Source organism: Pantherophis guttatus, chromosome 3 (assembly GCF_059756535.1).
Source record: "Pantherophis guttatus breed Tessera chromosome 3, ASM5975653v1, whole genome shotgun sequence".
NCBI classification, from domain to species: Eukaryota; Metazoa; Chordata; class Lepidosauria; order Squamata; family Colubridae; genus Pantherophis; species Pantherophis guttatus.
Genome location: NC_142065.1, coordinates 213,691,507 through 213,705,906, shown reverse-complemented (window position 1 = coordinate 213,705,906; position 14,400 = coordinate 213,691,507). Strand labels below are relative to the sequence as shown.

Below are 14,400 nucleotides of genomic sequence, written 5' to 3'. Positions count from 1 at the left end.
TACACCGCCCTGAGTCCCGCAGGAGAAGGGCGGTATAGAAATAAAATTATAATAATAATAATACAATAGAACACATGAAAATAAATATACAATACCAACGTGGTAGAGAAATTGGTTTCAGTTTTGATGCAGAGAGCAGACAAGACCACACTTGTTTCAGTTCTCAGCACAGCACTTGGGAGCTAAGCCACGCCCAGACTTCAAACTCTTTCAGCTCCCATTGGCTGACTTAGTTGCTATGCCTATTCATTGGCTGACCTTGTTACCATGTCTTCCCAGTCATGAATATTCTGACACATACTTCTTGCCAATGAGTACAGCCTCTTAACTGACAGGATACCGGAGAGGTGGGGAAAAGAACGAAGTGGTCTCCCCCTCCCACTCTCTGGGGAATCCCAGGAGCTAGGATGTGGTCCTCCTAGAGGCCTTTGGCTCTGGGAAATGTTAAGGTCCCAGAAGTTTCCCCGAAAGCCACTGAGATGCCAAAGAGTGAGACTCGAGATGAGGCTTGCAAAAAACCCCCCGTTTTTTATTCTTTGGCCAAAGTAAAAAGTCTGGCGATACTATTTCCAAAACAAAGACAAAATGCATGTAAGGAATAGCCACACCCTGCGAGAGTGGCTCAGTGTATTATATGCATTTTACGCCGATAGAAACAAAGTTCATCCCAATCAACAGACAAAGATTCGTCACCAACGTGATTTTTCAGGCCTGTCTCTGTCCATGTTTTGCTATCTTAGGCAGCCCCCCACCCAATCTATGGAGCAGGATGTTCCTGGGAACTGTCTCCAAGGATGTGCCTAGCTCTGAAGCAAATGACAGAAGCGAGAAAACCAGATAGAAAAGCATACAATTATTTTACAGAATGGATTCCTAACAAATGATTCATAACGCGGGTGGTTATGGGGGCGACGTGGCGCTCCCATGTAACACCTCTCCTGCGCGAGCTGCACTGGCTCCCGGCGGTCTTCCAGGTGCGTTTCGAGGTATTGGTTACCACCTTTAGAGCGCTCCATGGCTTAGGACCCGGGTACTTGCGGGACAGCCTACTACCACCAATAGCCTCCCACCGACCAGTACGCTCCCACAGAGAGGGCCTCCACAGGGTGCCGTCGGCCAGATAATGTCGACTGGCGGCCCCCAGGGGGAGAGCCTTCTCTGTGGGGGCACCGACGATCTGGAATGAGTTGCCCCCAGAGATACGGCGGATCCCTGACCTTCGTGCTTTCCGAACTGCCCTAAAGACGTTTTTGTTTCATCAAGCCGGGCTGGCCTGACCTACTCTTTTTAAAAAAGAATTGTTTTAAAAAATTAGGGGTTTTAATATAGGGTTTTTAACTATGGGCCAAATTGATTTAATTGGATTTTAATATTGTTTTAAATTTTGTATCTGTGTATTTTATTTGCGGGCTGTTCACCGCCCCGAGTCCCTCGGGAGAGGGGGCGGTATATAAATATAATAAACTAACTAACTAACTAACTAACTAACTAACTAACTAACTAACTAACTAACTAACCATGGCAAATAGTACAAGGAACTTCTTTAACAGAAGCAAAGAGCAAAGGTTAGATTGATTCGTGTCAATATGTCCTTTCATTTTCCTCCCTTTTCTTATGATAGGATGCTTCCTGTCAATGGTGGACTAAGGACCGTGAGTTTTGCTGATCTAACCGGGGGGGTGGGGGTGTCAGTGGATACTGAGGAGGCTAAGACACCCATCCCAGTAATGGGAGACGTATGCTGGATCAGAGGGATGAAACTGGAGGAGGAGGAGATCTCCAAAGGCTAAAAGCACTAGAAATCCAATCCTTTTCCAGTGGGAGAAGATACTGCCAAACCAGTTGTAAGTCAACTGCCCCAGTCCAAGTCTGCACTGGGATGTGGGCAGTTCTCCCCATCCTGGCAGTAATCTCCTCCATAACTTTTTCTGGACCATCTATCTGTAAACAACAATTTGTGAGATAAAAATTTTCAACACACACACCGCCTGTTTCTGACAAAAAGTGTAAAGCAAGTTATAATGATATATATAGCTGTTTTAAACGGAGTCTGCTATTTAGCCATTAAAGTTAAAGATGGGGGGAGAGAGAAAGAGATGAAAGACAGAATGAGAGAGAGAGAGAAAGAGAGATGAGACAGCGAGAGAGTGAGAGATGAGAGATAGACAAAGACGAGAGAAGATGAGCGAGAAAGAGATAAGAGACAGATAGACAGAAAGAGGGGGGAGAGATGAGAGAAAGATGAGACAGACAGACAAAGAGGGGGAGAGAGAGACAGAGACAGAGACAGAAGGGGGAGAGATGAGAGAGAGAGAGACAAAGGGGGGAGAGAGAAAGAGAGGGGGGGACAGAGATGAGAGATTCTAGTGCAGTGATGGCTAACCTTTTTGTTGTCGTGTGCCAAAAGCGGGGGCAGCACAGTGGGGTCGTGTGTGCGCGTGCCCACACCCATAATTCAATGCACTCAATGCACATGTGACACCCCCCCACTCCCCCTGCTTTTGGCACACGATGGCACTGTGGGCCCGGTAGGCCTGATTTTCACCCTCGCGAGGCTCCAGAGGCTTTCTTGGAGCCTGGGGAGGGCAAAAACAGCCTTCCCCATATCCCCGGAGGCCCTTCGGAGGTCAGAAACAGCCTGTTTCCCGACTTCTGGTGGGACCAGAAGGCCCAAAAATCAGCTAGCTGGCATGCACATGCGCGCTGGAGCTGAGCTAGAGCAATACTCGTGTGCCCACAGATATGGCTCCACGTGCCACTTGTGGCACCCATGCCATAGGTTCGCCATCACGGTTCTAGTGTTTTGTTTTCTGTAGGAAACAGGTCCAAAGTGAGTGTTTAAGGTTGCAGAAACGGGCAGCCAAGCTAAGTGCCTGAAGGACTCCATCCCGTCACTGGGAGTCCAGGCGTTTCAACGAGCGGCACGCTGGATTCGTATTAGTGGTCCGCGGGATTTAAAATTATGAATTTAGTGGTCCCGGAGGTCCAAAAGGTTGGTGACCCCTGATCCAGAACAATTAAATCAGTGGAATGGCTTTTCTCCAGAAATGGTGCGTGCTCCATCACTGGAGGCCTTTAAGAGATTGGACAGCCCCGTGTCTGAAATGGTTGTAGGGTCTCCTACTTCAGCAGGGGGTTGGACTAGATGACCTCCAAGGTCCCTTCCAATTTTGTTACCCTGTTAAATCTGCAGGGCATCTTTGTCGACATTGAAGATGACCTATACGTAGCCATATTTTATTGTAATCTTTGTACTCTTTTTCTATTAGCTATTAGGAAGATGGATGCCTTGGACTTTATTTTTGGGGACGTGATACTTGGAGGCTTGACAATCTTTCCCTAAGGATAGCTATCTGTTTTACCAGCTCAGTTAGGGTGGGGGCCCTCCTAGGCCCTTCCCCTAAATATTGCCATCTGGTAGTGATGGGCTGTATGATAAAATAAAATCAGGTCATGCCACACACTTGAAAGTAAATCAGGAAGCCTGTAATTGCGGAGCGTGTCTGGCAAGAACAAAGAATGCTTTTCTACAGGAAATATGCACGTGTATATCTTGTAATAATTCTGGGTAGTTAGACAACTGATAAAAGTAACAAGAGTTAGACAACTTGCAGGCCTCAGCTAAAAATTAGGAATACAGATGGTCTGCAGCCAATAAAATGTATTAGATTTCAGATAACTCCTGGGGCATTCATTAGCCAAGGTTTAGGAATAGGGACAGCTAGAGACCAATAGAACAAATTGTAGAATTATTACTAAAATGTTTATTAGATGATATTTCTTATTATCTCGCCTTGTCCCGCCTTCTCTTTTAGTGAAAATGTATAAAGTTTACTTAATCTTTTGTTCTTGGTTTTTGGCATTTTGGCCAGGAACCCTTTTCCTTGGAGTACTCCAATAAAAAGCAAACAGAAAATCTGCACCTCATGTCTGGCGTCCATCATTGGCTTCGGCACCAGGATCAGACCCGAATTTGGGACAACAATAGGAGCTGGGAAAGAGGTCTTTTCCGTGACCGGCCGTGCTGTATGGAACATTTGGTGCCGCTGAAGTTAGGCAGGTAACTCTGAAGAACGCTTAAAATCTAGATTTCCTCCCTAGTTGGTACTATAGGGTGAGATGAGATGGGTTTGTGCATTATAGTAAAAACACTATATGTGGCTTTTTAATAGGTCATATGTTAAGTTCCAATTAAACCTATTGTTCAAAGTTACAATGGCACTGAAAAAAGTGACTTATGACCATTTTTCACTCTTATGACTGTTGCAGCATCCCCATGGTCGCGTGATCAAAATACAGCCGCTTTGGCAACGGATTCATATTTATGACGGTTGCAATGTCCCGGGGTCACGTGATCTCCTTTTGGAACCTTCTGATCACAGGGGAGCCAGTTTCACTTAACGAATGTGTGACTAAATCAAGAAATGCAGTTGATTCACTTAACAACGGTGGCAAGAAAGGTTACTGTAAAATGGGGCCAAACTCACATAACAAATGTTTCACTTAAGGAACGTAAATTTTTGGGCTCAGTTGTGGTCGTAACTGGAGGCCTACCTGTATTTTGGTAATGCAAGAGGGATGATCCATTTGTCACTAAGTAGGTCAGAGGTCTTCAAACTTGGCAGCTTTAAGACTTGTGGACTTCAACTCCCAGAATTCTCCAGCCAGCATAGCTGGCTGGAGAATTCTGGGAGTTGAAGTCCACAAGTCTTAAAGCTGCCAAGTTTGAAGACCTCTGAAGTCGGTTGTGAATCTAGGCAGATTTCTCTTTTGACTCCGCCCCCCCAGACTCCGCCCCACCTCCTCCATATATGTATATATTCATTGTATCATGATTTAACTGTTGCTTGTGAGAACAGCCAGAGTCCTGCGTAAAACTGGCAGTTATGCACGTGTTATAAAGAAATAAATAAAACTATCAATTGAAAGGCAGCTGCTCGATTGGGAATAAATTCGCCAGCCCTCCATACCACTCCGTGTACAGACGCAGTGGGCATCCCCAGGAGAGTCAAATAAGTCAAAATGGCAGCCATAACCGTGACTTTTTTTATGTGCCATACAGTCAGTGGCTAAGGAGAGACTAGAATTCCCAGTCTCCCGGTGAATGCCCAAGGTCAACCACCCAGGCCAGCTTTCGTGGCTAAAGAGAAACTAGAATTCCCAGTCACCTGGAGACTGGTCCAAGGTCAACCACCCAGGCCAGCTTTTGTGGCTAAGGACAAACTAGAATTCCCAGTCGCCTGGAGACTGGTCCGAGGTCAACCACCCAGGCCAGCTTTTGTGGCTAAGGAGAGACTAGAATTCCCAGTCGCCTGGTGACTGGTCCAAGGTCAACCACCTAGGCCAGCTTTTGTGGCTAAGGAGAGACTAGAATTCCCAGTCGCCTGGTGACTGGTCTGAGGTCAACTACCCAGGCCAGCTTTTGTGGCTAAGGAGAGACTAGAATTCCCAGTCGCCTGGTGACTGGTCTAAGGTCAACCACCCAGGCCAGCTTTCATGGCTAAGAAGAGACTAGAATTCCCAGTCTCCCGGTGAATGCCCAAAGTCAACCACCCAGGCCGGCTTTCGTGGCTAAGGAGAAACTAGAATTCCCAGTCGCCTGGTGACTGGTCTGAGGTCAACCACCCAGGCCAGCTTTCATGGCTAAGAAGAGACTAGAATTCCCAGTCGCCTGGTGACTGGTCCAAGGTCAACCACCTAGCCCAGCTTTTGTGGCTAAGGAGAGACTAGAATTCCCAGTCTCCCGGTGAATGCCCAAAATCAACCACCCAGGCCGGCTTTCGTGGCTAAGGAGAGACTAGAATTCCCCCATCACCAGCTTTCTATCCTGGCTCCTTAACCACTAGACCAAACTGGGCCCAATAATTAAATTAGTTATTAAATTAAATGAATTCCATAAATTCGTAAAAAAAAAAAAAAAAGCACGTAAAATTGATGTAACGTGCAAAATTGGCCCATCTGAGCCCCCCCCTTCCCTCCTCCCTGCATCGCCCCTTGCAAAAAAAAAAAAAAAGAAAAAGCGGGCCGAGGGCGGGAAAAGCTCGGGTCGAGGAAGGCGTGTGCATTGGCAACTCGACCCGCCTGCTTCCCAGCCCGTCTCAGCAGCTGCAAGCCTCGAAAAAACCCTTCCTTCTCCGCGCAATTCTTGCAAGAGCGCGCCTTCTTGAAAAGCTCGACGCCGCCGTATCAATTGCAACGGCGCAATTGACTGCAAGGATGCAGCTGAATGCAAAGGTGCAACTGAATGCAAAGGTGCAACTGAATGCAAAGATGCAATGGAATGCAACGATGCAACGGATTGCAAGGACGCCCTTGACCCAGCGCGGTCACGTCTGCAAGGACCCCCGGGCTCGCTTGCTCCTCTTGGGGCCCAACACTTGGCAACTTTGTTTGCTGCAAAGCCAGCCGGGCTCTCGCTCCGCCCTTTCCCCGGGCGGGCTCGCCAGCCGTTACACCGCTCCCAGCCCTCGCCAGAGCAGCGTCGTCGAGGCGGGCGAGTCCAGCAGTTGCAGCAGCAGCCGCAGCCGGAGCCGCCACCCGCGCCTCTCCTCGCTCGCTCGGCGGCACCTTTCGCTAGACGGCCGGCCGGTGGAAAGAGCAGCAGCAGCAGCAGCAGCTGAGGCCGGCGGCTCCCTGGACGCCATGTCGAGTTTCTCCCGCGAGTGCCGGCTGCGCTTGACCCGCGGGGCTCCGCGGAGCTTCGAGTGCGTGTCGCTGGGGATGCCCCCGCAGGCGCTGCTGGACCAGCTGGTGGGCGACCTGCAGAGCCACCTGGACGAGATGGAGCGGCTGCGGGTGGGCTTGCTCGACGCCTATCCGCGCCTCTCGGGCTGGCAGAGCGGCAGCAGCGGCGGCGGCGGCGGAGGCGGCGGCGGGCCCCGTCGGAGCGGCTCGAGCAGCGGCATCCCCCGCCTGGAGCAGAGCGACGACGGGCGCACCTACTACTTCGGCCTGGAGGTGGGCGACTTCTGCCCCGACGAGCTGGCGGTCAAGATGGACGGCACCAAGCTGACGGTGTGCGGCCGGCGGGACCAGCGGAGCGAGGCTTCCGACGGCTGCGTCTGCCACGAGGTCCGCGAGGTGCGACGGGAGCTGCTCCTGCCCGACGACGCCGACCTGGAGGCGCTGACCTGCTGCTTGGCCCCCGAAGCCGGCCGGCTCCGCATCGAAGCCCCCCGCCTGGGCTCCAGCCCCGCTTGGGAGCGCACCGTCCCCATCCCCATCTGCCGCAACGACGGCGCGGGCGGCAGCATGCAAGGCGGCCGGAGCCCCTCGCCCGGCAGCCCCGAGAAAGCCTGCCTGTGAGAGCCACGGGGCCCGCCCGGGAGGCTCCCCTGCCCGGTTTCGTTCGTTTCCATTGTTGGACGGGGGGGGGGGGCAGTTCGTTGTAAGGAAAAGGGGGGGTCGTTAAGGGGGGGGACTCATTCGGGGAAAGGCGGCGAATCCGGACTTCTCCCCGACGTGGCTCGAAAGTTGGAAGGTTTTTTCCGTTGAGTTTGTTTGAATAAAGTTGAGTTTTTGTGCATCCAAAATCCCGTGTGAACGTTTTTTTTCCCCCCATCGAATTCACAATACCACTTGGAAGGGATCTTGGTCGCTGGTGGGTCATCTAGTCCAACCCTCCACTCAAAACAGGAGGCTCCCTACCAGGGGTGGCCAACCTTGGGAACCTATGGATAATTCCCCCAGCCACAGGGTGGATAAAAATCAATGATTTTTTTTAAAAAAAAAAATAAGATTTTTCTGATTTAAATTGGATTTTTTTTTTAATCTAATTTATTTTAATAAAAAACTTTGGGGGTAAAAATCTATCGTAAGATAGTTTTCTATTTAAGATACATAAACAATTTAGTTTATTCAGCATGAAATGGAGCTTAGTTATGTAGCATGTAGAGGCTGTATATTCTGCAACACTGGGACTATTGGTGAGTCAACAGTGGGTCAAAGGAGGAGCAGAGATGAGTTGCTCTTTAAAAATTATGATTTAAATCGAGTTGATTTAAATCAAGCCTTTTTACTAGTGATTTAAATCAAATCCACCCTGCCCAGCCAGACGTGTTGCATTGGCTTTTATTAGGCAGCTTTACAGGAAAAATAGGGAGACATGGTCATCTAGTCCACCCCTCCACTCAAGCAGGAGGCTCTACTAGAGCTTAAGGACTTCAATTCCCAGAACTCCCCATCTAACCCTGCTGCATTGGCTTTTTAGGCAGCTTTACATAAGAAGAGTCTGAAGGGATCTAATAGGTCATCTAGTCCAACCCCCCAAAGGAGACCCTGCACCATTGCTGACAGATGGCAGTCCAGTCTCTTGAAAGCCTCCAGGGATGAAGCTCCCACAACTCCCGATTAAAATAACAGTGATTAGAAAGAGTTGGAAGGGACCTTGTAGGTCATCTAGTCCACCCCCCCCAAAGCAGAAGACCCTACACCATTGTTGACAGATGGCAGTCCAGTCTCCTCAAAAGCTTCCAGGGATGAAGCTCCCACAACTTCTGAAGGCAACTTCTCTTCCATTGGTTGACAGTTCTCGCCATCAGAAAATGTCTCATTTCCAGATTGAATCTCTCCTTGGTCAGTTTCCATCCATTATTCCTTGTCTGGCCTTCGGATGCCTTGGAAAATAGCTTGACCCCCTTCCTCCTCTCTGTGGTAGCCCCTCAAATATTGGAAGACGGCTATCATGTCTCTCTTAGTCTTTCTCTTCACTAGACCAGCCAGGCCCAGTTCCTGCAACCGTTCATCGTATGTTTTAGCCTCCAGTCCCCTAATCCTCCTGGTTGCTCTTCTCTGCACTCTTTCTAGTGGCAACTCAGCTTGCAAGACGATTTTAAAGGCTTGTCTGAAGCTGCCTTCCCTACGTGGCTGGGATATCAGGGCTGCTAGCTAGGATTGGATTTGGATAAAGAGCAGCAAATCTTCCTAAACCTTCCACCGTTTTGTTTTCTAAAGATAGCAAGAGATAAAATTTGCAATGCGTGGAGGCTGCCGGTTTTAGAGCCGGCTTTTCTGTGTCACGCCATCCTGGAATGAAAGAAAGAGAGCCCAACCCCCCACCCCAGAATTAGCGCAGCTGCCTCCAAGCCCTCCTTTGAGCCCAGGCTCCTGAGCTTAAGAGTGGGAACACCAAAACCCCAAAGATCATTTTGCAGATTAAAAAAAAAAAAAAGCAACTTGCAAAATTTGCTCCTGTCAATTCCGGGGACCCTGGCTTTAAAATCCACCCCTGCAAAACTCAACTCAGTGCAGCCAGTTCTCTCGATGCAACCATTTTGTTTAGTGACGGTTGCAAAGTGACCACAGCGCTAGGGTGGGGGGAAAGAGGAGAGGGGGAATTACAACTGGTCATCATACTTTTAACAACCTGTTGCGGTAACGGCACAAGGATGGGATCAAAATTAAGGCAACTTGGCATACAGGATGTATTTAGGGATATCTGCAGCATCCTTGGGTCATGAGGCAAGCCAGATTCACTTAATGACTGCATGACTCACTTAATGACTGCACTAGTAACCACCGTGGTTTACTTAATGACCATGGCAAGTCATAAAATTGGGTGTAACTCAACTTAAAAACTGCCTTGCTGAACAGAAATTCTGCTCTCAATTGTGGCCGTAAATCGAGGACTACCTGTAGCAATGCAGGAAGGTTCTCTCCAATCTGAGATCATTGATTCCAGGTACAGCGAGGGGCAAGAGAAGATCCCATCTCCCAGGATGGGCTTCTGCAAGGCCTCAGCTACACAACCCATCAATCTGCACCTGTGCTGGGGAGTGGGCGATGGGACGCAGCTCCTGAAGCCACGGCTGAGAAAACCTGCAAGGAAGGTGGGAAGGCGAGACCCTCCGGAAGGAGGGTAATGTCAAAATTCAGCACACACCCCGAAAAGCCAAGAAACGGCTTAAATGAAGAGCAGAATCAAGAATAACAGAGTTGGAAGGGACCTCAGAGGTCTTCTAGTCCAACCCCCTGCTCGGGCAGGAGACCCTGGGCCATTTCAGACAAATGGTTGTCCGATCTCTTCTTAAAAGCCTCCATTGATGAAGCATCCAGAACTTCTGGAGGCAAGTTGTTCCACTGGTTAATTAACAAAATAAGAGTTGGAAGGGACCTCGGAGGTCTTCTAGTCCAACCCCCCGTTCCGGCAGGAGACCCTAGACCATTTCAGACAGGCGGCTGTTCAGTCTCTTCATAAAGTCTCCAGTGACAAAGCACCCACAACTTCTAGAGGCAAGCCACAAAATAAGAGTCACAAGGGACCTCGGAGGTCTTCTAGTCCCTCTCCCATTCTAGACAAGTGGCTGTCCAGCCTCTCCTTAAAAGCCTCCAGTGATGGGGCACCCACAATGTCTGGTGGAAAGTTGTTCCACTGGTTTCTTCGTCTCACCGTCAGGAAATTGGTTGTTAAGGTTTGTTAACTTCCAACAGTCAGTAAACGAATGGTTGTAAGTCGAGGGCTACCTGTGTGGGGGAAACGCCTTGGGGAGGCTGGACAAAGATGCAGCCAAGAGAAGAGGGAGCTCTGATGGCCTATGGGGAAGACCTTGGGAGACTCGGCTAAGAGATGCTGCCTGGGAATGGTCAGATAGATAAAAGGCAGCATAGCCCTGAGATGGATAATGGGTGGGGCAAGAGGCCCTCCCTAGTTTCTTGGGTGGTAAAGGAGGGGAAGGGAGAATTGTACTTCTAGATTTGCAAGATTCTATCAATGCAGCATTTACAATAAAGTAGAATCGGCTCGTCTGATTGCAAATTCTATCGGGTTTCTCCTGGGAGGCCGTCACCAATCTTGCAAGACTCTTTCCAGTCTTGTTTCCTTCGTCCGCTGTCTGTGATTCCTCTTACCTGATTGTTCCCTTGGCAGCATCTTTGTCCAGTCTCACAAGGTGTTTCCCCCCCCCCCATACAGGGAGCCCTTGACTTACATTCATTTGTTTAGTGACTGTTCAAAGTTACAACGGCACTAAAACAAAAAAATAGATGACTTTTATACGACCATTGTAGTATCCCCATGGTCACGTGATCAAAATTCAGACGCTTGGCAACTGGCTTGTACTTATGACGGTTGTAGTGTCCCGGGAGTCACATGATCGCCTTTTGCGACCTGATAATAACAGTCAATGGAGAAAACCAGACTTCACTTAACTGTGTGACTAACTTAACAACTGAGGCGAGAGAGGCAAAACTCACTGAACGACCGTCTCACTTAAGCAAAGGACATTTGGGGCGCGACTGTCGTAAATCGAGGATCATGGGAAAAGTCCAATCCCTTCTTCCTCGAAGGGCTCCGATTTCAAGAAAAGGATGTTATGAAATACTTCACACAAGGTTAAGTCGGAGGTTTTCCCAGCCGCTAGCTGCTCTTAACAAGGGTCGGCCCCGACTAGCAAAGGGGAGGAAAGCCCCTTCTGTGTCCACCCTGAACATCTGGAGCAAGCAAACCGTAAGGTGTCTGTGGGCAGATGTGCGCGAGGCCAGCAAGTCAGCGGCGTGTGAATGCAAAGAGAGAAGGAGAAACCAGATTCTACACAGATCACATTCATAGGTGGAGGACAAAAAAAAAAAGGCACACAATTCTCCAAGCAAGAAAAGGCACATCAAGGGGCAGTGTTGCCAAAGGCTTTTGTTTGGGAGAGGGGAGTTTGGTGGTGGGTACACATGGGGGACCCTCACCCCGATTTTACAGCCAGTGCATCCTAGCCTAACGGTCTCCAAATGTGGCTTTTAAGACTTGTGGACTTCAACTCCCAGAATTCTGCCTGGCTGGGGAATTCTGGGAGTTGAAGCCCGCAAGTCTTAAAGCTGCCAAATTTGGAGAGCCGTCCCCCGCCTCCTTGCTCTAGCCTGCGGGGACTCTCTGCTTTCTCTGACGGTGATTCGAAGCGGCAAACAAATGCATCGGATTTGGAGGTGGATGGGCTGTGGGGAGTGGGGGAGGCAGCTCACTCGTGTCCTGACATCACTGTGGTTACCGGCATCCCTCTTCCTGCATCCTACTAGTGATTTGCATCTGGTCCAGCCACACCCCCGCGCTGGAATGCAGAAAATTTGGTTGGGTTGTTCTATCAACCCAAGAGATTGTGGTGGGCTTTCTCTCAGCCACTTGGCCAACACTCCAATAATCCCCAGCCAGATCCTTGTGAAAGGCGACACAGAGACTTGCGTACAGGCGTATGTGAGATGCAGGGTAACGGAGTTGGAGAGACGTGGGCGTGGACAGACTTTGGAGGTGAACCGCACAAGGGTTGGCACGGGAGCCCACAACCCCCAATAATTTGGGGTCTTGTTGTTCAGTCCGGATCCCCACAGCAGGCACCGGTGGGTTTCAGTTTGCGACACCAGATTGATTCTCAGGAGCTGTTGTCCTTCTGCAGGTCGAGGAGGAGCAGGTAGAGCTTTCTCGTCACGGCCACCTGAGATGTGGAAGCAAACCAAGGTTAAGTGGCTGCTGCTGGGTGGGGAGGGAAAGCAAAGGATTGCAAGATTGGCTGGGAAACTGTCACAGAACGTTGAGAATGACGATCACGGGACTCCAGCAGCAGCCAATAGCGTTGAAGTAGCCGTAGTTTGCCCTTTGGAATCCTGGGTCCCAGATTTTGAACTCAGCCCATCTGAGCCTTATAAGATAACCTTTATTGTCATTTTTTACCGTGGGCACACTGGCACACATTAAAAATGAAATTCCGTTAAATATAGCAATAGCACTTAGACTTATATATAGCTTCACAGTGCTTTACAGTCCTCTCTAAGAAGTTTACAGAACCAGCCACTTGCCCTCAGGAATCTGGATTCTCATTTTATTGACCTTGGAAAGATGGAAGGCTGAGTCAACCTTGAGCCGGTCAGGATTGAACTTCTGGCAGTGAGCAGAGTCAGCCTGCAATACTGCACTCTAACCACTGCGCCACCACGGCCCTGCCTGCCTGCCTGCCTATCTGCCTTCCTTCCCACTTAGCAACAGCACTTAGAATTATATACCGCTTCAGTATTTTACAATCCCATCTAAGCAGTTTAGAGTCAGTCTATTGCTCCCAACAATCTGTGTTCTCCAACAATCCCCAACAATCTCTGTGTGTGTATCTACACCCATGCTTATAAATTCATATAAATGTTCTGTATTTTATTCCAATTTCATTTTAAATTGTATTTTATTCAATTCCATTTTAAATTGTTTTTATCAGATTTTAGTAATAATTTGTGCCTGGAACTTTGCACTTTGATATGGCCCAAGGGATAATCAATACGGTAAAGTAATATAAATGTTAATCACTGTCCATCTTGAATACTTAGTGGAAAGAAGAAACTTGAGAGTTTAAAAGGTTGATGCTATATGGAGTAAAACTGTGATTGAATCTGGATGTTCTGCTTCGGGTACCACGAAGCCCCCTCCCAGAAGGTAACAAGGAGAACAGGTTGTGGAGAGGATGTGTAGCGTCCCAGACAATCCTACGGGCCCTACTCAAGCATCGCTTATGTGCCGTGTCATGGATAGAAGGGAGTGAACTCCCAATGATCTTTTCTGCTGTCCTCACCACTCACTGCACCGCCTGCCTGTCTGAAGCGATAATGCTTCCAAACCAGACAGTAATGCAATACGACAGGATGCTTTCGATTATAGAAAGTGGTAAGGACAGGGGGAGGAAGGTTTTCAAGTCAACTGGACTTTTCTTGGTTTGTGTTCCTTGCAAACGATTCACTTCTCACCCAAGAAGCTTCTTCAGTTCTTCAGAATATACAACCATACAACTTCAGAACAGGTTGTGAAGAGGATGTGTAGTGTCCCAGACAATCCTACGGGCCCTACTCAAGCACTGCTTCTAGCCCACGTCCTGGATAAAAGGGAGTGAACTGCCAATGATCTTTTCTGCTGTCCTCACCACTCTCTGCACTGCCTTCCTGTCTGAAGCAGTAATGCTTCCAAACCAGATTGTAATGCAATATGACAGGATCATCCCTCTATAGGAAGTGGTAAGGACGGGACAAGGAAGATGCACTTTTCTCATGCGATGTAGAAAATCCAGGAGCTGCTGTGCCGGCTTCACTGTTGAGCTGCACACCCTTGGTTCCAAAATTGTGCACCGTTCTGATGTACCGTTGTGCCCAGGTAAAGGTCACGACAAGAAGAGTTTTAGCAATACAGATAGGCCTCGACTGACAACAATTCGTTTAGCAACCGTTCAAAGTTACAACGGCCCTGAAAAAAGTGACATGACCTTTTTTTCAGTTACGACCTTTCCAGCATCTCCATGATCATGTGATCAAAATTCAGATGCTTGGCAACTGGTTCATACTTATGACGATCGCTGTGTCCCAAGATCACGTGATCCCTTTTTGTGACCTTCTGACGAGCAAAGTAAGTGGGGAAGCTGGGTTCACTTAACAACCAGGTTACTAACTTAT

General features: G+C 48.9%; 2 protein-coding genes across 2 annotated transcripts in view; one reads left to right on the top strand and one right to left on the bottom strand.

Annotated features, from left to right (window-relative positions):
• The first annotated feature begins 6,056 nt into the window (after positions 1 to 6,056).
• On the top strand, positions 6,057 to 7,532 carry LOC148114992 (uncharacterized). Its single transcript, XM_087891403.1, has one exon. The coding sequence runs from the start codon at positions 6,217 to 6,219 to the stop codon at positions 7,303 to 7,305; it is 1,089 nt and encodes a 362-aa protein (XP_087747529.1). The 5' UTR covers positions 6,057 to 6,216; the 3' UTR covers positions 7,306 to 7,532.
• Positions 7,533 to 11,522: 3,990 nt separating this feature from the next.
• The window catches only part of NAPRT (nicotinate phosphoribosyltransferase), a 32,282-nt gene continuing 29,404 nt past the window's right edge, over positions 11,523 to 14,400 (bottom strand). Inside the window, exon 13 of the mRNA XM_034419939.2 lies at positions 11,523 to 12,413. Coding sequence (XP_034275830.2) covers positions 12,351 to 12,413 — 63 coding nt within the window. The 3' untranslated portion in view covers positions 11,523 to 12,350. The remainder of the gene's footprint in view (positions 12,414 to 14,400) is intronic.